The sequence below is a fragment of the Microcaecilia unicolor genome, chromosome 9 (assembly GCF_901765095.1).
Source record: "Microcaecilia unicolor chromosome 9, aMicUni1.1, whole genome shotgun sequence".
NCBI lineage: Eukaryota > Metazoa > Chordata > Amphibia > Gymnophiona > Siphonopidae > Microcaecilia > Microcaecilia unicolor.
In genome coordinates this window covers 170,494,432-170,520,814 of record NC_044039.1, presented here as the reverse complement: position 1 = coordinate 170,520,814, position 26,383 = coordinate 170,494,432, and the positions used below count along the sequence as shown (strand labels likewise).

General features: G+C 43.5%; 1 protein-coding gene across 7 annotated transcripts in view; it reads right to left on the bottom strand.

The window, feature by feature from the left end:
• Positions 1-2,519: 2,519 nt before the first annotated feature.
• KTN1 (kinectin 1) overlaps positions 2,520-26,383 on the bottom strand; it is a 227,432-nt gene continuing 203,568 nt past the window's right edge. For 4 of the 7 annotated variants that reach the window (XM_030215125.1, XM_030215128.1, XM_030215129.1 and 1 more), the window contains 3 exons: positions 15,047-15,145; positions 4,364-4,484; positions 2,520-3,023 (listed from right to left, as the gene is read on the bottom strand). In XM_030215125.1, coding sequence (XP_030070985.1) covers positions 3,019-3,023; positions 4,364-4,484; positions 15,047-15,145 — 225 coding nt within the window. In that variant the 3' untranslated portion in view covers positions 2,520-3,018. The remainder of the gene's footprint in view (positions 3,024-4,363; positions 4,485-15,046; positions 15,146-26,383) is intronic. The other 3 variants (XM_030215126.1, XM_030215131.1, XM_030215130.1) reach the window with 1 other exon arrangement.

Sequence of the window (26,383 nt, the reverse complement as noted above, 5' to 3'; positions counted from 1 at the left end):
GGAGTTTGCTAAGAGTTAAAAGATGTTATCAGTGTAGTGCTAAATGGAGTTTGCTCAGAGTTAAAGGATGTTATCAGTGGTGTACCGCAGGGATCAGACCTTGGGCTGGCTCTTAACATCTTTGCAAGTGATACTGCCGAAGGAGGTTTGTCTCTTTGTGGATGATACCAAACTCTGTAATAGGGTGGAGACCCCAGAGGGTGTGGCTAGCATGAGGAAGGATATAGTGAAGCTTGAAGAATGGTTCAATATTTGGCAACTAAGATTTAATGCTAAAAAATGCAGGGTCATACACTTGGGTTACAAAAATCCAAGGGAATGGTACAGTATGGGGATAACGTACTTCTATGAACCAAAGAGCAGGACTTGGGGGTGACTGTATCTGATGATCTTAAGGTCACCAAACAGGTAGAAAAGATGATGGTCAAAGCCAGAAGGATGCTCAGGTGCATAGGAAGAGTGATGACCAGCAGGAAAAAAAAAAGAGGTGATAGTGCCCTTGTATAAGTCTCTGGTGAGGCCCCATTTAGAATCCTGTGTACAAATCTGGAGACTGCACCTACAAAGATTTAAACAGGATGGAGTCAGTCCAGAGGGCGGCTACAAAATTGGTCTGTGGTCTCTGTCATAAAGCATACAGGGATAGGCTTATACATCTCAATAAGCATATTCCGCAAGAAAGGCAGGAGAGAGGAGACATGATACATACATTTAAATACATCCTTGGCATTAATGTACAGGTGGTGAGCCTTTTTCAAGTGAAGGAAAACTCTGGAATGAGAGGGCACAGGATGAAGTTAAGAACAAATAGGCTCAGGAGTAATCTAAGAAAATACTCTTTCACAGAAAGGGTTGTGGACCCATGGATGGACTCCTGGTGCAGGTCGTGGCGACAAGGATTGTGTCGGAGTTTAAGAAAGCATGAGACAGGCAAGTAGGAATATGTAGGGAAAAGAGAAGTTAGTGGTTACTGAGGACGGGCAAACTGGATGGGCCATTTGGCTCAAATCTGCCGTCATGTTTCTAAACACATCTCCATCTACGATTCAGAAGGTAGCATAATTTAGGTCTCAACACACAATACTTATATGGTCAGACCACTACAAACTAAATCTATCCCTACTTTGGCGGAAAAAGGGTTCACACTGTACACAAGCACGCACAACCGACAGCACAAGAGGTCAAATAGATTCGAAAACATTCTGGCAACAGATGTATAATAATGAATGGACAGCACAAACGGACTCTACACACTCTCTCTCAGACTGGGATATAAGATGTAAAAACATACTAGACGATATTGCACCCTTACAAACAAGAACCTCATACAGGTGTAACTCGATACCATGGTACAATGAACAACTGAAAAAACTAAAAACACAATCCAGGAAACACCAGCGAGCATGGAAAAAAGCAAAAGGTACACAAATAGTCAATGCATGGAAACAAACTCAAACAAAATACAAATACGCAACAAGGCAAGCCAAAAGGTTATACTACAAAACCAAAATAGAGCCTGAATACAAAGACACGAAAAAATCATACCAACTCGTGAACAAACGACTAGACACCACCTTGGTCACCGCAACCAACACAAACATCCCAACTGCAGACAAACTTGCCAAATACTTCAATGAAAAAAATTGTAAACTAAGCCATCTAGATTACTGTAATGGAATCTATGCGGGATGTAAAGAACAAATCATATAGAAACTCCAAACTGCTCAAAACACAGCAGCCAGGCTTATATTCGGAAAAACAAGATTCAAAAGCGCCAAACCCCTACGAGAGCAACTACACTGGCTTCCAATCAAAGAACGCATTGCATTCAAAATCTGCACCCTGGTTCATAAAATCATCTACGGCAATGCCCTGGGACACATGACAGACCTCAAAAACCTACCAACCAGAAACACAACAAGATCAACACAAACATATCTAAATCCCCACTACCCTAGTTGCAAAGGACTCAAATACAAATCAACCTATGCATCCAGCTTCTCTTACATAAGTACACAACTATGAAACACACTACCAATCGCCGTGAAAACAACATACGACCACCTAAACTTACGGAGACTCCTAAAGAATAACCTATTCGAAAAGGCATACCCTAACGATCCAACCTAAATGCCTTAACCCCGAAACACAACAATATATAAGATCGTACTGGACATAATCCAACTCTCCCTCCTCACGACCCCTAATGCGTCTATCATACTGATCATTACTCTGTCATAACCGCACTTTGTATTTGTTCAATGTAAGCCACATTGAGCCTGCAAATAGGTGGGAAAATGTGGGATACAAATGTAACAAATAAATAAATATTTATGCCAAGTCATACATACAACTGTTTATAATTTAATAATACTAAAAGTTGTAAAGTGGTTTATTTGAATTAAAATCTATATTGTTCTTTACAGACTTGCTCTCTTGGATGGTTTCAAACAGATAACCTGAAACCTATTTAAGAAACACAATTCCTGGAACTAGAAATTAGCTACAAAGACAAATAGTGAATAATAAGCATCCCTTTATTTGCTGACACCATTACAAAAAAATGATTAAATTAGCAACAGAAAAGGAGTGTTTACTTGAAGATGAAATCAGAGGCAGCTACTCCCAAAATATATTTAAGTAAAACAGTGTACAACATCAGTATTAAAGATTACATTTCTTACATTATTCTCTTTGCCACATTTCATTCCTCTGAATAAATTTTATTGAGCAAAATAAGATTAGGTTACATTTTTGTTGTATTTCAGGAACAAAGATCTTAATTAACCAAACAGATTTTCTTAGAAAACCAAACTCCCAAGCCATCTGTAAAGTTGTGTCCTTTTTTATTTCATTTTTAAAAATCTTTTTAAGATCAGTAGTCTAATAAGGATTAGAAAAAAGACAAAGCTCTGCTCAGTGTCTGACAAAGTAGAAAGGGTGAAAACATAAATAAGGCTTCAATTTGGCAAAATATAATACAGTGCCTTCTGCTACCCTCAATAATCCTTGGTGACTTTATCCTGCAACACAATTAAAAAGAAACAAAAAACAAAAATTAATAGGGTGATTTTTTTCATGCATTATAAAGTGCACAAACGTTCTGGCTCTACTTTAACAGTAATTAATGTGGTTTAACCCAAAAGAGGAGCAGTTACCTACCAGACTAACACCAGAGAAGTGGAAGAGGCAATGACAAGGGCATTACTTAGATCTCAGACTAGAATTTAAGGACATCAAAATACAAAATTTTAAAATGATACCATATATGCAAGACAAGTGAAGACGATATCACTTACCTACTACAATACTGATTGCATTTTTAACCATACATTACAACAGCTAAAATCTTGGCTAACTGCATCTGATTTTGTTCATATTTTGTAAGATTCCTGTAAGACTGATTTCACACACATTCCTCTGACCATAAACATGATCACAATAGAGTCTGATAAAAATACCATTAACTTTAGGTAAACAGGAGATGACAGCTATGTTTCATCTTTCATTTAATACTTCTGACCAGGCTCCCAAGTAAACACAGACACCAGAGAAATTCATTGTTACCTGAGAGATCAAATTCTGTATGTGGTGCTGTTAGAGATCTAAGAATGCCTATTTAAAACTCAGGAGTACAAACAAACATTTTGTGATATTTAAACATATGGATTTAGCATGCATACTGGCTGATGGCTAATTTGCATAGCTGGTTCCCTGCAAGCCAGTTCATAAGCTTTCAAGGACCAGAATTTGACACTACAGTTCAAAGATTAGAGCCCTATATTTAGAAGCTTAACTAGAGTAAATTGGTTTATCAGATGCTTTTCCCCTAAATGTTTGGAACTTCCCGATTTCCCTCAATCTCCCCTAGATCAAAGGATTATGACAACTGTGACATTATAAAGAAACAAAAAATAAATACATAAATAAAAATCACAGGTTAACAGGATAATAGACTATTTTAAAAAAATGTTACCTTACTCCACTGCTCAAATAATTATTGCAAATCCAGTACGCAGAAGGTTCCATCCAGAAAGACAAGTTTCATAACCCTGTATTTATCAATTTGAGGTTTACCTACCTCAATGTACTGTAACAGGACCTGAACCTATAAACTTTTCCATATTATGAAAGTTTCCCCAGTGATTATTAAATGCACATAAGTATTCAGAGGAAGGAATAGATAAGAAAACCAGAAAGAAGGAATAATACAAATCATTCCATACTGCAGATCCAACAAAATATATCTTGTAACATTACAGGTCCCAAATAAGCACATGAATGTCAGAAACTGGAAAATGGCTAATTCTGATATAATCCCACCACCAAACTATTTATTCCTAACAGATGATTGCTTTCTTACCTACTATTTGATAGTGTTCATGTCCCTTTGTAAGTTGCTGGTTCACTGCCTGAAGCAACTGTTGTAACTGAGTCACAGTCTGATTCAAATTTGCTGACCCCTTCTCTTTTCTCTCTGATTCCTGTAGGAAATGCACATTATAAAAACTAACACAAAAAAAGCCACACACTATTTTACAGTGCAAAAGAAAATTCTATTGCAGAATCCTCAAATAGCTGAAATGAACCTTAGCACTGTAATACCACACCTGGGCTTTCATTTTTTTTTTTTTTGCAATTGCTGCTGAAAAGTTAATTTGATGAGTAATCTGTTAAACCAGGCAATTAAGTTGAAGGATTTTCTTTAGGCTTTTTTTTTTTTATAGGAACTACATACTTCCTAAGGTATAAAGTGTATCACCACCACAATATACCACAGACTGACTGTGAGAAACAATAATGCAATCGAATTCACCAAGAAAATAAAATAGGCAAACCAGTTCACATCCTGTACATTCTGAGCAGCTTTTGACACAGTGCTTTATTTCCCTTCAGATTAAAATCACTTGGAATCTCTGGAATAGTATTACATCAGTTTACCTCATTTTTAATTTTATATTGTTTATCAATGAACAAAGACAACAGAAAGCATTAACAGCAACAAATCAGCTAGAATAAATGGTGGTACAACCATTCGGTTACTGTTACTATAATTCTCGTACTCCCTCCCCCAACTCCAGCAGTATAAAAGCAAACAGGATTGCACTGTATTATTCATTAATGGTGACCCGTTCACTAGCACAGGTAAGAAACAGAAAACAACCCTCCCCCCTTTGTTTCTCTCCTTTCCCTTCCCCCACCCCACTCAGGTCCCTTCCCCCTCTCTGACTCTTGTGTGGATGGCTTGCATCTTTCCTATATGAATATTATAGTTCCTTTCTGTCCATTTCAATTTTTTTACGTAAACTGTTTTGATCTGCTAAGTTAGCGAAGGCAGTACAGCAAATGCTAAATAAACTAACCTAAGGGCCCTGTTTACTAAGGTGAACCAGCATTTTTAGTGTGTGCTAACACTAGACACACCCATAGGAATATATGGGTGTCTCTAGCGTTAGCACACGCTAATTTTCAGCATGCATTAAAAACACTAACATGCCTACAGCACAGCTTAGTAAACAGGATCCTAAATGTGCTGAAAAGTCCTCCATGATCCCTTCTTCGCATCCAGCCACTCCCATCTTAGCAACTGATATACTTCATTTCATCACCAAGGGTGGATGTGGCTGTCTCCTGCACCTTGAAATGCATTTCCTCGACAAAAGGAAGTCCTTGTGCAGAAAAGCATTAGTGCCTTTTCTTGTGTCCAAAGATATAAATTTAGAAAACAATTGTATGTTCGCTCACAAGGGTAACTGTCTACCCAGAACAGACACAAGATAAGCCAGTATCATCCTCCAAAAAAAAATCTGGATCTACTGACAAGACCCAAAAATGTATCAGAGCTTCAGGAGTGACCTGATATTTAGGGCAGCTTTCTGTATCCAAGATCTGGGCCCAACAGGCCCGAAGAGATGAACCAAACATCTGCAACAAAAACTTAAATTGTTATTCTGGAAGTCAATTTTTTAATAGTCTTCATCAAGTTACAAATACCCTCTGCAGTTGCCTGCTCTGTAACTGTAAGTTCTACATTCTATGCAGATGCCACCTGCTCATAATCCCATGGTGGATCTAAGCTGCTCAAACCGCCTTGATAAAAAGATAGGCTGGCCTTGGTTTCTCCTGCTAAAATGAAAGTTTCTGATAACAAGTCAGCTGCATCCTCACTTAAGGTTTGGGCATCCAATGAATTAACATAATGAGACACTTGTGGGTACAAATACCAGTTGTTTTCATGCATATAACCCTTAGTACAGACGGCCTCAAATGCTTGCATGCGCTCCTCCTCTGTAACCAAGTCTCTTACAAATCAAAAACATTTATCATACCACTGCTTTAAATAAAGTTTTGAAGTGTCAGAATCAAGCTCCTTATTTCCCAACAAAGGATGCAGCATTGTTGACTTAGGCGAAGTTTTTTTATACAACCAATTCCAAGTCTGCTTGAAGATGGTGTTTTGAAGATAAAACAGTATGAGGTTTCTGTGCACAACAAATGTGCTGGTGTTATTAACTGAGCTTCCAACCAAGTAGGAGTGAAATGCTGTGTTCCCATTAGCTAGTCCACTATGGTGCTCATTTTCAAAGCACACAGACTTACAAAGTTACGTGGAGGTTCATTTTCAAAGCACACAGATGGAGGTTCATTTTCAAAGCACACAGACTTACAAAGTTCCATAGGTTACTATGTAGTTTTGTAAGTCTAAGTGCTTTGAAAATGTGCACCATAGTAACGTAAGTAACTTTGTAAGTCTATGTGATATGAAAATGAGCCTCCATGTGTCTCACCAGGCAGGCAACTATTTTCTTAGTAAGTTTTTCAACTGTATGAAAAGATAGTTCACTAAATTTGTTCCACATTCTATCTAGTGGAATTCTCTCCTCTGTGTTAATTTGACGATGAATAAGTTCTGGTTTATTAATATTACTATTTGAAACAAATAAATGTCGGATAACATTTACTTTGTTCAAAAAATGTGCTAATTGTTCAGCAGAAGGCTGCAAGAGATCAGACACACATTTAATTCTATCAGTATTTATTAAAGTTGTATATATATTAAATAATGTTAGATGAGTTTTCTGAGTCTGAAACTGAAGTTTAGCTTTCTATATTACTTTCTTATAATCTCGTATACTATTTCTCCAGTATCCTTTTCTCTAGTTTTCCTCCATTTTTGTTCATATTTCCTACAGGTCCTTTTCAATGTCCATAATGCTTCTGTAAACCATAAATTTTCCAACTTTTTAATTTTCCTTTTGTTATATAAAGGAATTAGCTTGTCTAATACCCCTTTAGTAGTTCTTTCCCAGGCTCCTAGCATATCATGTATATTTCCATTAACAAATTCAAAATTATCTTTCACTTCCTTCCAAAAAGTTTCCTTTTCTGGTTATCAACGATATATAATTTGTTTTTCTAAATCCTTATTACTCTCTATACTATTCAAATTTTCTACAATTCTCATATAAAAAGTATCAAGATAGTGGTCTGTCCAGATACAGGTTCCCAATATATATTACCAATCAAGGATTCTGTACCATTATTTTTAGTATACGCAATCAAATCACGCATATGACCCTTGTTATGAGTTATGCTAACTGGACCATAATCCACCGATTGTAAAAACTCCTTTAATTTATAAACTGATTGGTCCAAACCATTTTTCAAATGAAGGTTTAGATCTCCCAACAATATCAGCCTATCAAATTAAATTACATATTATTTCTGTCACCTTATTTTGAACTGAATTCCAATTTCCAGGTGGCTTATAAATTAAAAGGAGACCTACAGTATTCTTACTGCCAATATTTAAAAGTTGGAAACCATATATATATTCTAACATCTTCTCTGCTTTACTATCTATAAATTTAAAATAATACAAATCCTTATATATTAATGCCAAACCTCCTCCTTTGTTTCCTGTCCGAACTCCATGAATAATTTTTTTTTTTTTTTTTTTTTTTATTTATAATTTCAATATAATACAAGTTAAACTCTTGCGAAAGAAAAACAGACCATATAATTCCAAAAATATACAATATCAACTCCTTTAAATTAAAAGGAAAAAGAAGAAATCAATACTCTTTCTTAGACCACCATTTAAAAGTTGTGGGGGCGTAAAGAAAAAAAACTGGTGGATTTAATCTAAGGTAACTTATAATAAACAAATGAAAGGCCTGATTTACTCCTTATTATACATTCGTTAAACCTAGTTCTCTTAACATCAGAGTCTATCTGGTTATTTTCTTCATTTCCACAAAAACTTTCAGCTGCTCTGGTTCGAAAAATACATATTTTTTATCCAAGTAAGTTATCATGCATTTGCACGGGTAAGACAAGGTAAATCGAGCTCCCAAATTTCGAATATCCTCTCTAAATAAAAGAAAAGCTTTTCTCCTATCCTGTGTGGTTTTTACCACATCAGGATATATCCATATTTTCTCACCCAAAAAGACTTTTGTTAAATTTTTAAAGTAAAGTTTCATTATTGAATTTAAGTCCTGTTCAAAGACCAATGATACAAGTAATGTTCTTCTTTCAAGTATTTCAATTTCAGAGCGTTCTAAGAGAGCAGTTAAATTCTGTATTGCCTGTGTTTCCTTCAAACTCCCAGAATTTTTTGTAGCAGGCAAATAATAAATTTTATTAACTGGAGGAAAAGATTCTGGAGAGTACTGAAGAATTTCAGCCAAATATTTCTTAAATAATGTCATAGCGTCCATTTCTATGGATCTGGGAAAATTCAACAAACGCAGATTTAAACGTCTATTGTAGTTTTCAAACTGCTCAATCTTACGATGAGTCATTAATTTATCCTTAACAAGGGCTTCTGTCTTCTGCTTTAGAGTGGAAAGATCTTGTTGTACAGCATTATTGTTTTCAGCCGATTCTTTTTTGAAAGTTTCAAATGCACTTGTCAGAAAGTCCAATTTACTCACCATTTGAGCAACTGAGGTAGTCAAAGATTGTAAAGCCTCCCGGATAGAGTCTAATGTTGCTGCCATGGGAGCCACAGGCTCGACTTTGCTGGTATCTCCGAGGGTTTCAGACTGAGCTCCGACGATAGGAGATCCCGTTGCGCCACTTTCGGACGTTTCAAGGGATTCTAGCCCACTTCTGAGGCCTGCAGGGCATGGCGGCGGGTTAACATCCGGCGAGGACAAAGTTGTTACTATTTCCTGTGAGGGAGAAACTCCACCATTTTCTCCCCCCGCGGAAATCAAACTCGAGCCGGTTTGACGAGGAGTGCTAGTGGCGAATCTGTCCAATGTCGTCTGGGTAAGGGCATTATTAGGGTTTATCGTCGGTAAACCCTTAAGTACCCCTTTCCTCTTGGTGTGAGGCATATTTGAACGTTTAAAGAAAAACTTTCTCAGTAAGAAAAATCGTATCCACCAGAGAAAATCTCAGCGACATGACAGAGCGTCCTTCTAGTAATCCGCCATCTTGAAACGCCCCCCTCCATTCCTCCATGAATAATTTTATAACCCAATGGGCAGATTGTTAAGATTAGAAGGGAATTTATCTCAGGAAGCCATTTCTGTGATTAGAATCAGTCCTGGCTATGTATCTCTAATCAGATCACCTATTAAATCATTTTTATTACAAATGTAGAGGAGTGTGGAATGAGCATTAAAATAAATGTTTTCTATAACTGCATAGTTTTCCTCTAAAATATAATCCATTTTTACCTGTATTAAATTATCTAGATTTCTATTTTTATTCCTTGTTCTCCTATTACTATGATCTCTGGTACCCATTGTGATAGCAATTACCTTATAGTTACAGCTCTGATTTGATATTCAATTATAATAATAATAATAATTATTATTATTATGTGAACACTTATGTGCATACTTGGGTCCCTTTTGTCTAATATTATATTTTGTTTAAAGATCAGAAATCATTCAGTGTGACATATATACAATAATAGAGGAAATCAGTAGGGGTTACAACTTTTCCACATTACTATAGCTGAGACAATGGTGGCCAACAACATAAGGAATCATAAGTGGTAGCCAGACTTTACTATGCTGAGGACCCAGGAATCCATGGTGATCTACTCCCATTGTTGAAATGTACCTGACCTCTCACAGGCAGAAAAGGATTCATGTTTAAGGGCATCTGCTGTGACTGTTTGAAACAGCCAAAAGAAAGCTGCCAACATTCTACTTCCAGTTACATCAGCAATAAACTCAGAGGAAAAGAAATATTTATGGCAAATCAGCATAAAATTTCTATACAGGACATATGCAAGGCACCCACACCTTCACTAAATACTACTACCTGGATATACCATCAAGATTTGATAGCGTATTTGGAAAAGCAGTTCTTCAAAAACGAATTAAATTTATGTTCCACACTCCCCAATTATTGACCACGGGTTACAGGCCGAATCACCTACATATGTGGGATGCATTGAGGTATATTTTTCAAACAATTTAAGACTTACAAAGTTACAAAGCTGCTCATTTTTCAAAGCACATAGACTTACAAAGTTACATGGAGGGGGATTTTTGATATGACATTCGTCAGACTTTGGACGTTGTGCACTAAACGTCACAAATCCAAATAGCAAATGGAACCATTTTCAAAATAACAAAAAAGTCTTTTTTTCCAATAATATTATTTTGAACACAGTTTTGTGCTTTGTGAATTTATCTTTTTAGGCCATTTTCGAAAAACAAAATACACAAGTTAAAAATGCACAAAATCAAACCATTGGATGTAGGAGGGGCCAGCATTTTTAGCAGACGAGTCCCCCAGAAATCCCAGGACAGCAGTGGGGCACCCTAGGGGGCACTGCTGTGGAGTTCATATAAATGCTCCCAGGTACACATCTCACTATTGGTTCCCCTATCTTGTCTGCAGAGCCCTCCAAAACCCACTACCCCCAACTGTACACCACTACAGTAGCCATAATGGGTAAAGGAGACACCTATATGTGGGAACAGTGGGTTTTTAGTGAGTTTTGGAGGGCTCACAGTTTCCACCACAAGTGTAACAGGTAGAGGGAGATATGGGCCTGGGTCCACCTGTCTACAGTGCAAGCACCCACCACTACACTGCTCTAATAGACCTGGCTATAATATCTGAGGCTGTAATAGAGGCTGGTACTATTTTTATTCAAATTTTTTGGGGTTGGGTGGGGTCAGTGACCACTGGGGGAGTAAGGGGGGTTATCCCCGAATCCCTCCAGTGGTTATCTAGTCATTTAGGGCACCTTTTTTTGTCTTATTCATTAGAAAACAAGGTCTAAACCAAAACATTAAAGTTTTCACCCTAGATGTTTTGGTCTTGTTCCATTATGGCTGTAAAATGTCCAAATGTTAGGCATGCCCTAATCCCTTCAAAATGCCCCCAACACACCCCGTTGTGATTTGGATGTACTGCAGACAAACTGAACAAACGTCTGCAAAATAGGTTTCAAAAATACCGATCTGGACATTTTGAAAATTCATCCAAATGATGCTTTATGACACTTTTTGGACATTTTTGTCTTTCGAAAATGAGCCCCATAGTAACCCATGTGTAAGTCTATGTGCTATGAAAATGAGCCTCATAGGAACCTATGGAAATTTGTAAGTGTAAGGTGCAGATGATCAGAAGCCCCGCGCCGTTCCAAACAGCGCTCTAAAATTAGCGCCAGAACAATACGCAGCATTAACATCCCTATGATAAGAGCTAACAGCATGCAAATTTAGGCACGCTAGTAGCTCTGATCATAGTGAAAGGATTGTGTCTGGGCGTTCTCCTACAGAAGTTGTTTGACAGGTCCAAGATGTCAAAAAAAAAAAAAAGAAATCCTGGACCCGTCAAACATCAGAAGAGATTTGGCAGGTCTGGGATTCTCTAACGGACCTATCAAACCTAAGCCCCCCCCCCCCCCAAACACCCACCCCCACACAATAAAAAGACCTGCAGGCTCATTTTCGAAAGAGAAGAACGCCCATCTTTCGACACAAATCAGAAGATGGGTGTCCTTCTCACAGGGTCGCCCAAATTGGTATAATCGAAAGCCAATTTTGGGCGTCCTCAACTGCTTTCCGTCTCGGGGACAACCAAAGTCACGGGGGGGGGGGGGGGGGGGGGTCAGAGGCATAGCAAAGGCGGGACTTGGGTGTGCCTAACACGTTGGACGTCCACAACCCATAACAAGCACGTGGATGACTTTACCTGGTCCTGTTTTTCTTACGACCAAGGCACAAAAAGGTGCCTGAACTGACCAGATGACCCCAGCAGAGAGAATCAGGGATGACCTCCCCTTACTCCCCCCCCCCCCAGTGGTCACTAACCCCCTCCCACCCTCAAAAAATATCTTTAAAAATATGTCGTGCCAGCCTCTATGCCAGCCTCAAATGTCATACTCAGGTCCATCACAGCAGTATGCAAGTCCCTGGAGCAGTTTTAGTGGGTGCAGTGCACTTCAGGCAGGCTGACCCAGGCCCATTCTCCCCCCCCCCCCCCCCCCGTTACACTTGTGGTGGTAAATGTGAGCCCTCCAAAACCCACCACAAACCCACTGTACCCATATCTAGGTGCCCCCCTTCATCCCTAAGGGCTATGGTAGTGCTGTACAGTTGTGGGTAGTAGGTTTGGGGTGGGGGAGGTTGGGGAGCTCAGCACACAAGTTATGGGAGCTATGTACCTGGGAACAATTTATGAAGTCCACTGCAGTGCCCCCTAGGTTGCCCAGTTGGTATCCTGGCATGTCAGGGTGACCAGTGCACTACGAATGCTGGCTCTTCCCAAGACCAAAGGGCTTGCATTTGGTCGTTTCTGAGATGGGCGTCCTTGGTTTCCGTTATCGCCGAAAATCAGAAACGACCAAGTCTAGGGACGACCATCTCTAAGGATGACCTAAATTTCAAGATCTGGGCGTCTCCAACCGTATTATCAAAACGAAAGATGGACGTCCATCTTGTTTTGATAATACAGGTTCCCTGCCCCTCCATCGGGACATTTTGCGAGGATGTCCTCAGCAAAACTTGGGTGTCCCTTTCGATTATGCCCCTCCACGTGGTCCAGTGGGACTGCTAGCTCCCACTTCCAACACTAAGAAGACCCCAGTGGTCCAGTGGGACTGCTAGCCCTCTGCTTCTGCACACACACAACCCCCGCGGCCATCCTCAAAGTTAAAGGGAGGGACTAGCAGGATGCACCAAAAGGGCGTCTCTATTTTGAGGAGACACCCGCAGAGGAGGGAAGAAGTGCTAGTACCTCCCTCCATCTTTGAGGTAGGCCGGGGGAGGGGGGAGGAGGGGATGTGCGGATGTGGAGGGTTAGAAATTCCACTAGACCACCAGGGTCTTGTTAATGTTGGGGGTGGGGCAAGGGTTCCCACTGGACCACCAGGTCTTTTTAGTGTTTTGGGGCGGGAGGTGGGCTTAGGTTTGACAGGTTCAGAAAAAAATCCCAGATCTGTCAAACCTCTTGGTCTCCCCCATTCCTCCAAACTCTAGGGTTTGTAGCAGAAGCAGCACCCTTGTTTGGCACGCTGCTCACTGATCATAAGGGAGAAATGCGGGAGAATCTCGTTTGCCTGCACCCCAGGATCAGAGTTGGCAAGCATATTGTTTCACGCACTCGTCAGCTCTGATCCTGGGGCACAGGCAAACGAGGGTGCTAGTCCGGCGCTAATGGCCTCTAGCGCCCCGCATTTGCTTCTGATCATCTGGGCATAAGTGCTTTGAAAACAAGTCCATTATCTCCTGCTGTCACCAGAGAAAGCAAAGTTCTCTATAGACAGCAGGATTTTAACGTCACACATCCCTCCCCCTCTCCAAACCCTGCTTATATAATATAAGGAGGAACTATAGTTATGTCATGGACTAGTGCTGAGGATGCCATTACCAGTATGCCAAGTGCTGGTGAACGCAGAAGGAAAAGATATATGAATAATGCTGAATCTCTAACCATTATCCAGAGGAGCTACAGTCATCAGGTGATATCACTTTTGTGTATGGCTGCATTCCTTTGTCTATTGGGAACCCGTTACAGAAGCAATTCTGCTTTACCTGCTTGACTCAAACATGAAGTCAACTACAAATTTACTTGAGCCTTATTTATCAACCTGCAAGTTTCAGTTACCATATGGTAATTGCTAAAATAAATACATGGTTAAGTGCAAAACCGTCTCACTAAACATTGAGAGTATTACTAGCATTTTGCCATGTAGCTAACAGAGGAAAAAGTTACTACTATGAGTTAACTGCAGGGCAGATATGCATAATGCAGTTATCTACACTTCTTGAAGTGATGTGATCTGCCATGTTAACAGATAACACATGGCTCCCATCTCATTTCACGCCCCTTCCATGTTAGCTGTTTAATGTGAAAATTACCATATGGTAACTGGTAAGGCAGTTAAATGTTAGGGTACATTAATTTGCACAGTACAGTTAAAGCGGCTTAGTAAATAGACCCACTAGTGATAGAAGGCACATTTTTCTTCACAAATTCAGGTACAGAAATACATAAAGTGAATTTGTCAGGGAAAGTATAGTGCCCATCTGATTATGGTTAAAAACATAGGGGCCCTTTTACTAAGACATGTAGACACCTACACATGTACAACGTGCGTCAAATTAGAACTATGGCCCGGTTACCATGTGCCCCTGGCGGTAATTCTAATTTCTACGTGCGTACAATATGCAAGGCTAAAAATAATTTCTATTTTCTACCGCGTGGTGCTAACTGGGTGGTAATCGTAAGTGTACGCGTGCTATTACCACCTGGATAACGCATGAGACCTTACCGCTAAGTCAATGGGTGGCGGTAAGGTCTCAGGCCCAAAATGGACGTGTGCTGATTTTCATTTTGCCACATGTCCATTTTCAACAAAAAAAAAAAATTGGGTTTTTTGCAAATGCGCTGAAAAATGGACCTGCGAGCATCCAATACACACATCTACACCAGCGCAGGTCTTTTTTCAGTGCACCTTAGTAAAAGGAACCCATACATTTTCGCTTTTACATGGGTTTAGTTCCTTTAATAGCATACCACATTTCTAAGATTCACACAGAGAGCCTAAAAAGACACTCACCATCACCATCTCGGAGGAAACGCTACTGTTCTCAATAACACTGGAGTCTCCCGCAGCTTGCACTATTTCTGACTGAATAAGATCCAGCGACTGCTGAGCCTGTATAGAGAGAACAGTAGAACACAAGTGCTCATAAAAACAGAAAATGATGGCAGATTATCTGCCATCCATACTTGCTAGATTCTGAAATCCATCCATTTCCCTCAGAGATACTATGTGTTTGTCTTGTGCTATCTTATAAAGAAGTATTTCCATAAATTATTCCCATCTACCCCTCTTTCACCCACCTCATATAATGCTTTGTTTCAGAGCCTCCTTGGAAGATGCCCACCTTGGAGTTTAGATTTCTATCTCCTCTATATTACCTGTCTGCTAGGATATACGTGATTAGATCTTTAAGTTTGTCCCCTTATTCTTTATGATGAAGACTAACTATTTCAGCAGCCATGTTCCAGACTGGCTCCATTTCATTTACTCCTTTTGAAGGTGTAGTTTCCAGAACTGCAAACCATAAATGAGATCCCACTAGAGATTTGCACAGAGGCAATATTACCTCTTCATTTACCCAGGCATTCTCCTGGCTTTTACTGTCACCAAATCTCCAGATCCTGTTCTTTTGTGCACACAAGAACTTCACCCCCTATACCGTACTGCTCCTTTGGTGATTTTATAGTCCAAATACTTAAGTCTGCATTTTTTTTTTCAAATTAAATCTTAACAGCCAAACTCTGCTTCTAGCCTCCTTAAATCCTTAAGTTTTCCACACCTTCCAGGGTATCTACCCTGGTGCAGATTTTGGTATCATCTGTAAAAAGGCAAATCCTTCCCAACAGCCCTTCTGCAATATTGCTTATGAAAATACTGAAAAGGACCAGGCCCAATGACTGATCCTTGTAGCACACCATTGGCAACGCCTCTTTCCTCAGAGAAAACTCTATTTACCGTAAAAGGGCATTACCATAAGTGATACTGAGGAAGGGCTGACTTACAAAAAATTTCTCCCAATTTGTGCCTTGAAAAAAAAGGTTTAGATACCAGATGTTAGGTAGAAAAAGGCTAATCCCACATGGAGAAGAAAAATATTTGACTTGTTTGAACATGACAGTATTTTGTTGATTAATATGTACTTCTACAATAGTGCTTCCATGACAGCCTACAGCAGACTGAAAACGCTCTTAGACACCACTGAACAGCTCTGGAAGCTAAAAAAAAGGTTAACAGAGCAGTGCTTCTCAATCCATAGACCACTCCCCCCTTCTTTTTTCCTATCAATATTGTGGTTCATCCTTCTCCCATTTCTATTTTGATTCCTCCCCTTTTTCTGTATTTATTAGTATGTAAGCAGCTCAGAAAATTTTTGATGGGTGGGAAAGTAAATCCCTAATAAACCTTTAAACCTTGATTGTGGCCAAATAAATTTGTATGACCCCCCTGGATAGGGTTACCATATGGCTCCAGAAAGAGGAGGACACATTAATCCAGTCCAGGTTTTGCTTACATTGAAAGCAATGGAAGTAAAATCCAGACTGGCTCAATCTGTCATCCTTTTTCTGGAGCCATATGGTAACCCTACCCCTGGAGGTGCAGAATAAAGCGAATGCTACATACCTGTAGAAGGTATTCTCCGAGGACAGCAGGCTGATTGTTCTCACTGATGGGTGACGTCCACGGCAGCCCCTCCAATCGGAAACTTCACTAGCAAAGTCCTTTGCTAGTCCTCGCGCGCCCGCGCGCACCGCGCATGCGCGGCCGTCTTCCCGCCCGAAACCGGCTCGAGCCGGCCAGTCCAGTATGTAGCAAGACAAAACACTTCAAGGGAAGACACAACTCCAAAGGGGAGGCGGGCGGGTTTGTGAGAACAATCAGCCTGCTGTCCTCGGAGAATACCTTCTACAGGTATGTAGCATTCGCTTTCTCCGAGGACAAGCAGGCTGCTTGTTCTCACTGATGGGGTATCCCTAGCCCCCAGGCTCACTCAAAACAACAACCATGGTCAATTGGGCCTCGCAACGGCGAGGACATAACTGAGATTGACCTAAAAAATTTACCAACTAACTGAGAGTGTAGCCTGGAACAGAACAAACAGGGCCCTCGGGGGGTGGAGTTGGATCCTAAAGCCCAAACAGGTTCTGAAGAACTGACTGCCCGAACCGACTGTCGCGTCGGGTATCCTGCTGCAGGCAGTAATGAGATGTGAATGTGTGGACAGATGACCACGTCGCAGCTTTGCAAATTTCTTCAATGGAGGCTGACTTCAAGTGGGCTACCGACGCAGCCATGGCTCGAACATTATGAGCCGTGACATGACCCTCAAGAGCCAGCCCCGCCTGGGCGTAAGTGAAGGAAATGCAATCTGCTAGCCAATTGGATATGGTGCGTTTTCCTACAGCCACTCCCCTCCTATTGGGATCAAAAGAAACAAACAATTGGGCGGACTGTCTGTGGGGCTGTGTCCGCTCCAGATAGAAGGCCAATGCTCTCTTGCAGTCCAATGTGTGCAGCTGATGCTCAGCAGGGCAGGAATGAGGACGGGGAAAGAATGTTGGCAAGACAATTGACTGGTTCAGATGGAACTCCGACACGACCTTTGGCAGAAACTTAGGGTGAGTGCGGAGGACTACTCTGTTGTGATGAAATTTGGTGTAAGGGGCCTGGGCTACCAGGGCCTGAAGCTCACTGACTCTACGAGCCGAAGTAACTGCCACCAAGAAAATGACCTTCCAGGTCAAGTACTTCAGATGGCAGGAATTCAGTGGCTCAAAAGGAGGTTTCATCAGCTGGGTGAGAACGACATTGAGATCCCATGACACTGTAGGAGGCTTGACAGGGGGCTTTGACAAAAGCAAACCTCTCATGAAGCGAACTAAAGGCTGTCCTGAGATCGGCTTACCTTCCACACGGTAATGGTATGCACTAATCGCACTAAGGTGAACCCTTACGGAGTTGGTCTTGAGACCAGACTCAGACAAGTGCAGAAGGTAATCAAGCAGGGTCTGTGTAGGACAAGAGCGAGGATCTAAGGCCTTGCTGTCACACCAGACGGCAAACCTCCTCCAATGGAAGAAGTAACTCCTCTTAGTGGAATCTTTCCTGGAAGCAAGCAAGATGCGGGAGACACCCTCTGACAGACCCAAAGAGGCAAAGTCTACGCCCTCAACATCCAGGCCGTAAGAGCCAGCGACTGGAGGTTGGGATGCAGAAGAGCCCCTTCGTCCTGTGTGATGAGGGTCGGAAAACACTCCAATCTCCACGGTTCTTCGGAGGACAACTCCAGAAGAAGAGGGAACCAGATCTGACGCGGCCAAAAGGGAGCAATCAGAATCATGGTTCCTCGGTCTTGCTTGAGTTTCAACAAAGTCTTCCCCACCAGAGGGATGGGAGGATAAGCATACAGCAGGCCCTCCCCCCAATCCAGGAGGAAGGCATCCGATGCCAGTCTGCCGTGGGCCTGAAGCCTGGAACAGAACTGAGGGACTTTGTGGTTCACTCGAGATGCGAAGAGATCTACCAAGGGGGTGCCCCACGCTTGGAAGACCTGGCGCACCACTCGGGAGTTGAGCGACCACTCGTGAGGTTGCATAATCCTGCTCAACCTGTCGGCCAGACTGTTGTTTACGCCTGCCAGATATGTGGCTTGGAGCACCATGCCTTGACGGCGAGCCCAGAGCCACATGCTGACGGCTTCCTGACACAGGGGGCGAGATCCGGTGCCCCCCTGCTTGTTGACATAGTACATGGCAACCTGGTTGTCTGTCTGAATTTGGATAATTTGGTGGGACAGCCGATCTCTGAAAGCCTTCAGAGCGTTCCAGATCGCTCGTAACTCCAGAAGATTGATCTGCAGATCGCGTTCCTGGAGGGACCAGCTTCCTTGGGTGTGGAGCCCATCGACATGAGCTCCCCATCCCAGGAGGGACGCATCCGTGGTCAGCACTTTTTGTGGCTGAGGAATTTGGAAGGGACGTCCCAGAGTCAAATTGGAGCAAATCGTCCACCAATACAGGGAGTCGAGAAAACTCGTGGACAGGTGGATCACGTCCTCTAGACCTCCGGCGGCCTGATACCACTGAGAGGCCAGGGTCCATTGAGCAGATCTCATGTGAAGGCGGGCCATGGGAGTCACATGAACTGTGGAGGCCATGTGGCCCAGCAAACTCAACATCTGCCGAGCTGTGATCTGCTGGGACGCTCGCACCCGCGAGACGAGGGACAACAAGTTGTTGGCTCTCGTCTCTGGGAGATAGGCGCGAGCCGTCCGAGAATCCAGCAGAGCTCCTATGAATTCGAGTCTCTGCGCTGGGAGAAGGTGGGACTTTGGATAATTTATCACAAACCCCAGTAGCTCCAGTAGGCGAATAGTCATCTGCATGGACTGCAGGGCTCCTGCCTCTGATGTGTTCTTTACCAGCCAATCGTCGAGATATGGGAACACGTGCACCCCCAGCCTGCGGAGTGCCGCTGCTACCACAGCTAGGCACTTTGTGAACACCCTGGGCGCAGAGGCGAGCCCAAAGGGTAGCACACAGTACTGGAAGTGGCGTGTGCCCACCTGAAATCGCAGATACTGTCTGTGAGCTGGCAGTATCGGGATGTGTGTGTAGGCATCCTTCAAGTCCAGAGAGCATAGCCAATCGTTTTGCTGAATCATGGGGAGAAGGGTGCCCAGGGAAAGCATCCTGAACTTTTCTTTTTCGAGATATTTGTTCAGGGCCCTTAGGTCTAGGATGGGACGCATCCCCCCTGTTTTCTTTTCCACAAGGAAGTACCTGGAATAGAATCCCAGCCCTTCTTGCCCGGATGGCACGGGCTCGACCGCATTGGCGCTGAGAAGGGCGGAGAGTTCCTCTGCAAGTACCTTCTTGTGTTGGAAGCTGTAAGACTGAGCTCCCGGTGGACAATTTGGAGGTTTTGATGTCAAATTGAGGGTGTATCCCTGCCGGACTATTTGCAGAACCCACTGATCGGAGGTTATGAGAGGCCACCTTTGGTGAAAAGCTTTCAACCTCCCTCCGACTGGCAGGTCGCCCGGCACGGACACTTGGATGTCGGCTATGCTCTGCTGGAGCCAGTCAAAAGCTCGCCCCTTGCTTTTGCTGGGGAGCCGCGGGGCCTTGCTGAGTCGCACGCTGCTGACGAGAGCGAGCGCGCTGGGGCTTAGCCTGGGCCGCAGGCTGTCGGGAAGGAGGATTGTACCTACGCTTGCCAGAAGAGTAGGGAACAGTCTTCCTTCCCCCGAAAAATCGTCTACCTGTAGAGGTAGAGGCTGAAGGCTGCCGGCGGGCGAATTTGTCGAATGCGGTGTCCCGCTGGTGGAGAGACTCTACCACCTGTTCAACTTTTTCGCCAAAAATATTGTCCGCACGGCAAGGCGAGTCCGCAATCCGCTGCTGGAGTCTATTCTCCAGGTCGGCGGCACGCAGCCATGAGAGCCTGCGCATCACCACACCTTGAGCAGCGGCCCTGGACGCAACATCAAAAGTGTCATAAACTCCTCTGGCCAGGAATTTTCTGCACGCCTTCAGCTGCCTGACCACCTCCTGAAAAGGCTTGGCTTGCTCGGGGGGAAGAGCATCAACCAAGCCCGCCAACTGCCGCACATTGTTCCGCATGTGTATGCTCGTGTAGAGCTGGTAAGACTGGATCTTGGACACGAGCATAGAGGAATGGTAGGCCTTCCTCCCAAAGGAGTCTAAGGTTCTAGCGTCCTTGCCCGGGGGCGCCGAAGCATGTTCCCTAGAACTCTTAGCCTTCTTTAGGGCCAAATCCACAACTCCAGAGTCATGAGGCAACTGAGTGCGCATCAGCTCTGGGTCCCCATGGATCCAGTACTGGGACTCGATCTTCTTGGGAATGTGGGGATTAGTTAAGGGTTTTGTCCAGTTCGCAAGCAATGTCTTTTTTAGGACATGGTGCAAGGGAACAGTGGACGCTTCCTTAGGTGGAGAAGGATAGTCCAGGAGCTCAAACATTTCAGCCCTGGGCTCGTCCTCCACAACCACCGGGAAGGGGATGGCCGTAGACATCTCCCGGACAAAGGAAGCGAAAGACAGGCTCTCAGGAGGAGAAAGCTGCCTTTCAGGAGAGGGAGTGGGATCAGACGGAAGACCCTCAGACTCCTCGTCAGAGAAATATCTGGGGTCTTCCTCTTCCTCCCACGAGGCCTCACCCTCGGTGTCAGACACAAGTTCCCGAACCTGTGTCTGCAACCTCGCCCTGCTCGACTCAGTGGAACCACGTCCACGACGGGGGCGTCAAGAGGAAGACTCCCTCGCCCGCATCGGCGAAGCTCCCTCCGCCGACGTAGTCGGGGAGCCCTCCTGGGAGGTGGCCGCGGTCGGCACCGCACGCGGTACCGACGTCGGGGACCTCAACCTGGGCGATGGGCCAGCCGGCGCCACGCTCGACGGTACCGGAGGCGCAAGCACCGCCGGTACCGGAGGGGTAGGGCGCAACAGCTCTCCCAGAATCTCTGGGAGAACGGCCCGGAGGCTCTCGTTCAGAGTGGCTGCAGAAAAAGGCTGAGAGGTCGATGCAGGCGTCGACGTCAGAACCTGTTCCGGGCGAGGAGGCTGTTCCGGGCTGTCCAGAGTGGAGCGCATCGACACCTCTTGAACAGAGGGTGAGCGGTCCTCTCGGTGCCGATGCCTGCTGGGTGCCGAATCCCTCGGCGACCCAGAGCTCTCGGTGCCGACACGGGGAGAAGACCGGTGTCGATGCTTCTTCGATTTCTTCCGAAGCATGTCACCAGAGCTCCCCGGCACCGACGAGGAGGACGTAGAATCCATCCGTCGCTTCCTCGGGGCCGAGACCGAAGAGGGTCGATCTCGGGGGGGCTGTACCGCAGGAGCCCTCAGGGTAGGAGGAGACCCACCCGAGAGCTCACCGCCACCAGCAGGGGAATGGACAGCCCTCACCTGCACTCCACTCGATGCACCACCGTCCGACGACATCAGGAGACGAGGTCCCGGTACCACCGACGTCGATGCAGCTATCCGATGTCTCGGCGCCGATGCAGAGGCCCGATGCCTCGATGCACTCGATGCAAGGGCGGCCGAGGAAGATGGTCTGGACGCTGACGACGTCGATGCACTCGAAGATCCCGGTGCCGATGCCGACGAAGAGCCCGAGAACAACACGTTCCACTGGGCTAGTCTCGCTACCTGAGTCCGCCTTTGAAGCAGGGAACACAGACTGCAGTTCTGAGGGCGGTGCTCAGCCCCCAGACACTGAAGACACGACGAGTGTCGATCAGTGAGCGAGATAACCCGGGCGCACTGGGTGCACTTCTTGAAGCCGCTGGAAGGCTTCGATGTCATGGGCGGAAAAATCACGCCGGCGAAATCAAAAGCCGAAATGGCGAAAATTGAAGCACCAAAATTTAGAGGGAGAAAAATCTCGACCGAGGCCGAAAGAGGCCTACCCCGACGACGAAAGAAAACTTATCGGGGCAAAAAGCTGGAAGTACGGGGAGAATTGACACGAAACCCGGGGAGGGTTTCCGGAGCACTTCCCGCACTAGAACAAAGCTTTTCCGAAGAAAAAACACGCTCAAAAAAACTTTGGACGCGCGAGGTCGACTTTCCGGGGCTCGACACGGCGAAACAAACGACCGTACCGAGTGCGGACAAAAGAAGACTGGCCGGCTCGAGCCGGTTTCAGGCGGGAAGACGGCCGCGCATGCGCGGTGCGCGCGGGCGCGCGAGGACTAGCAAACGACTTTGCTAGTGAAGTTTCCGATTGGAGGGGCTGCCGTGGACGTCACCCATCAGTGAGAACAAGCAGCCTGCTTGTCCTCGGAGAATGATGGATATAGCATCAAAAACTCATTTGCAAAGAACTGGGGTCCCTCAAGGCTCAGCGCTTTTCGCTGTATTGTTTAATTTGTATTTGAAACCTTTATGCTCGTTGCACAAAAACTATGTAGTGTCTTATCAAATATATGCAGACAACATTCAGTTTTTTTGTTCCAGTACAATCATCAGTAGTGACTGCAATATCACAGATACAATAGATATTTGAAGGAATTCTGCGATGGATGACTGTTAACCGTTTGCGGATAAATATGGGAAAATGGAGATTTTTGTCTCTTCTGAGACTGCCACAGAGTTTCCCTCAATCATTCTCTTGTCTGGTGTTCCTATTACAATATCTGATACGATGAAACATTTAGATGTCCTGCTGGATACCTCGTTGACATTTAAACCTCAAATTCAGGCAGTGGTTGGGAATTCCTACTATCGATTAAGACTGATGAGCAAGCTTAAACCTTTGTTACCTAGGACTGACTTTCAAAAGGTTGTGCAGGCCATGATCTTTAGTGTTCTGGACTACTGCAATATTGTGTATCTAGGCCTGTCAAAGCATTGCTTGCAGGCACTGCAGATGGTCCAAAAATTGGCAGCTTGGTTGGTGACTGGCCTCGCATGGTTTGATCATATATCACCCATGTTGCAAAAACTGCGCTGGCTGCCTGTGGCACAATGAATTCAATTTACTACTACTACTTAACATTTCTAGAGCGCTACTAGGGTTACGCAGCGCTGTACAAATTAATGAATAAGGACAGTCCCTGCTCAGAAGAGCTTACAATCTAAAGGACGAAATGTCAAGTTGGGGTATATGAGATTTCCTGAGAAGAGATGTAGTGATTAGGTGCCGAAGGCGACATTGAAGAGGTGGCCTTTGAGCAATGATTTGAAGATGGGTAGGGAGGGGGCCCGGCGTAGGGGCTCGGGGAATTTGTTCCAAGCATGGGGAGAGGCGAGGCAGAAGGGGCGAAGCCTAGAGTTGGCGGTGGTGGAGAAGGGTACTGAAAGGAGGGATTTGTCTTGAGAGCGGAGGTTACGGGTAGGGACGTAAGGGGAGATGAGGGCAGAGAGGTAAGGAGGGGCTGCAGATCGAGTGCATTTGTAGGTGAGAAGGAGAAGCTTTAAATTGTTGTTGTTGGTCCATCAAGATTTATATCATGACTCCCCCTGCTATTTGCGTGCAGCTTTCCAGCATTATGTACCATCAATGGTGTTGCGTTCTGCTAATGCTGGGTTGCTTGTTATACCAGATTTAAAGCAACTGCGATTACAAGAACTGGTGCTTTTTCAGTGGCTGGACCTCAGGCATGGAATAAATTGCCTTGTTCTTTGAAAATTCAGCAGAATACTGCCTCATTTAAGCAAATGCTGAAATGTTATTTGCCGGATCTTCATGCTGATCAATGATGCTTTCAGATGGTTTTTTTGCTCTTGTACTTATGCTGATTTGTTGTTATTGTACTGATTTGTGATTGGTACTGTCTTTCTGCTATTATGTATAATGCATTGTTACCCGCTTTGGATAAAAGGCGGGATATAAATAACCATAATCATGTACCTATGGAGAGCCCACCCAGGTTGTGACCCCAAAGGAAGGATTTGTGACCCCATTTGGGGTCCCCAACCCATAGTTTGGGAAACAAGAGAGTGAGTGACAAGAGGGAAGAGCATTAGATAATTGGAAAGAACCTTTGAAATGAGGGCAGCAAAATTATCTAGAGTGAAAAAAAAGGAACACCATCAGGGATAATTATGCTAATCCAAGCACAATTAGGAGGTAATTTTATGAGGAGCTGCCTAGTTTTAGACAACATGAAGGTGCATAAAAGGTAGAATTCTAGCCAACTGCATACGTAAATGACCTCTCAAAGAATACCAGCTAGCAGAAAAGTAAGCGCCATGAGCTGATGGCATGCACTTTGCCAATGGGCAGAATATGGGTGGAGTACATAAGTATGCTTGTAAATTATAGATTTCCATCATTTATGCACATACATGCTAACAATTAGACAAATAGCAAAATCATGTCCCAAACAGTACTATATTCAGCAGGAAATTTTTCTTTTTTATATAGGGATTATCAGACTTCTATGCATCTCGCAACCATCTGAACAATAATGTTCTATCGTTCTTTCTTTGCAAACGAAATGGCGCGGTGCAAATCCTCATAGAATCCCACTTTTACTCAAATATTTAATTAGTTTTATTCAAAAAAGATTTTTTCAAAAGTTCTTAGAAATCCTTAAAAGTTACGACTTATCTTTAATGGCAGCAGCATAAAGTTATCAGGAACCTCCGCCGACATGGCCAGGTTTCGCAATCCGCTTTATCAAGGAGGAGGCTCACTGCAAACCAACAGTAAAAATGAAAATCCAACACCTTTCATAAGGGGATTCTATATAATCTTAAACTGTAAGGTAAGTAAAATACGTATTTACCGTTATAGCTTTCATACCGTTCCTGCATCAACAAAATGGCCGCGGCATCTAAGCACACGCCTTCCTTTTAAATAAGCTACAGCTGATCAAAAAGAGAACCTCAGGATTGGATAATCAATCAAAGTAACCAGCCAATCAAATTAGCGACCACCAGTCTATTTTTTCTAACGAATCCATCGCTTCCTGACAGTTCTTTAGTATATCCTAAATCTTCACGGATGCCTTTGGAGAATTTGGATTCGTCAGTGATAGCATTTCAGAAATGTATCTTGAATGATCTGGCAAAATTGGAGATTATATATAAACGAACGGCCCCTATTTATAATCTTTCTAAAAGTCAGTCTGAAGCACTAATTCAACTACAAAATCAATGTGAAACTTTAATAGTGCGGGCAGATAAAGGAGGGGCTGTAGTTCTTTGGGACATTAATAAATATCTATCAGAAGGCTATCGACAATTAAATGAGGATATGACTTATGAAATATTAATGATGGATCCCTTACCAGAACTACAACGGACAATCAAAATCCTTATTGAGGAAGGCACTGCTAGTGGCATGCTGACGTCACGTGAAGCTCGTTTTCTATATTCAGAATACCCAAACACTCCTAGGATATACTTTCTTCCAAAAGTACATAAAAATATCCTTAATCCACCTGGTCGTCCGATTGTGGCATTGTGTAACACCATCTTGGAACCACTATCGATATTGTTGAACATCTTTTTGAGACCAGCTGCCCAACGAGTGAAATCATATCTGAAGGATACTACTGACTTTCTTTGCAGTCTTCAAGATGTTTATCTTGGGGAAAATTCCATCTTTGTTACAGTAGATGTTACCTCTTTATATACTGTTATTCCACAGGATGCAGCTTTAAATATCATTCAAGAAATATTGGATCAACGTTCTACTCCTCATCGGATTTCTACTGAGTTCCTTATGAAACTTGCTCATCTGGTTATTGAGAATAATTATTTCTTTTTTCAAAAACAATTTTTTATACAAAAAACAGGTATAGCAATGGGGGCCACGTTGGCTCCCTCTGTTGCAACATTATATTTAGCCAAATTTGAGGATCAGATGATTTAT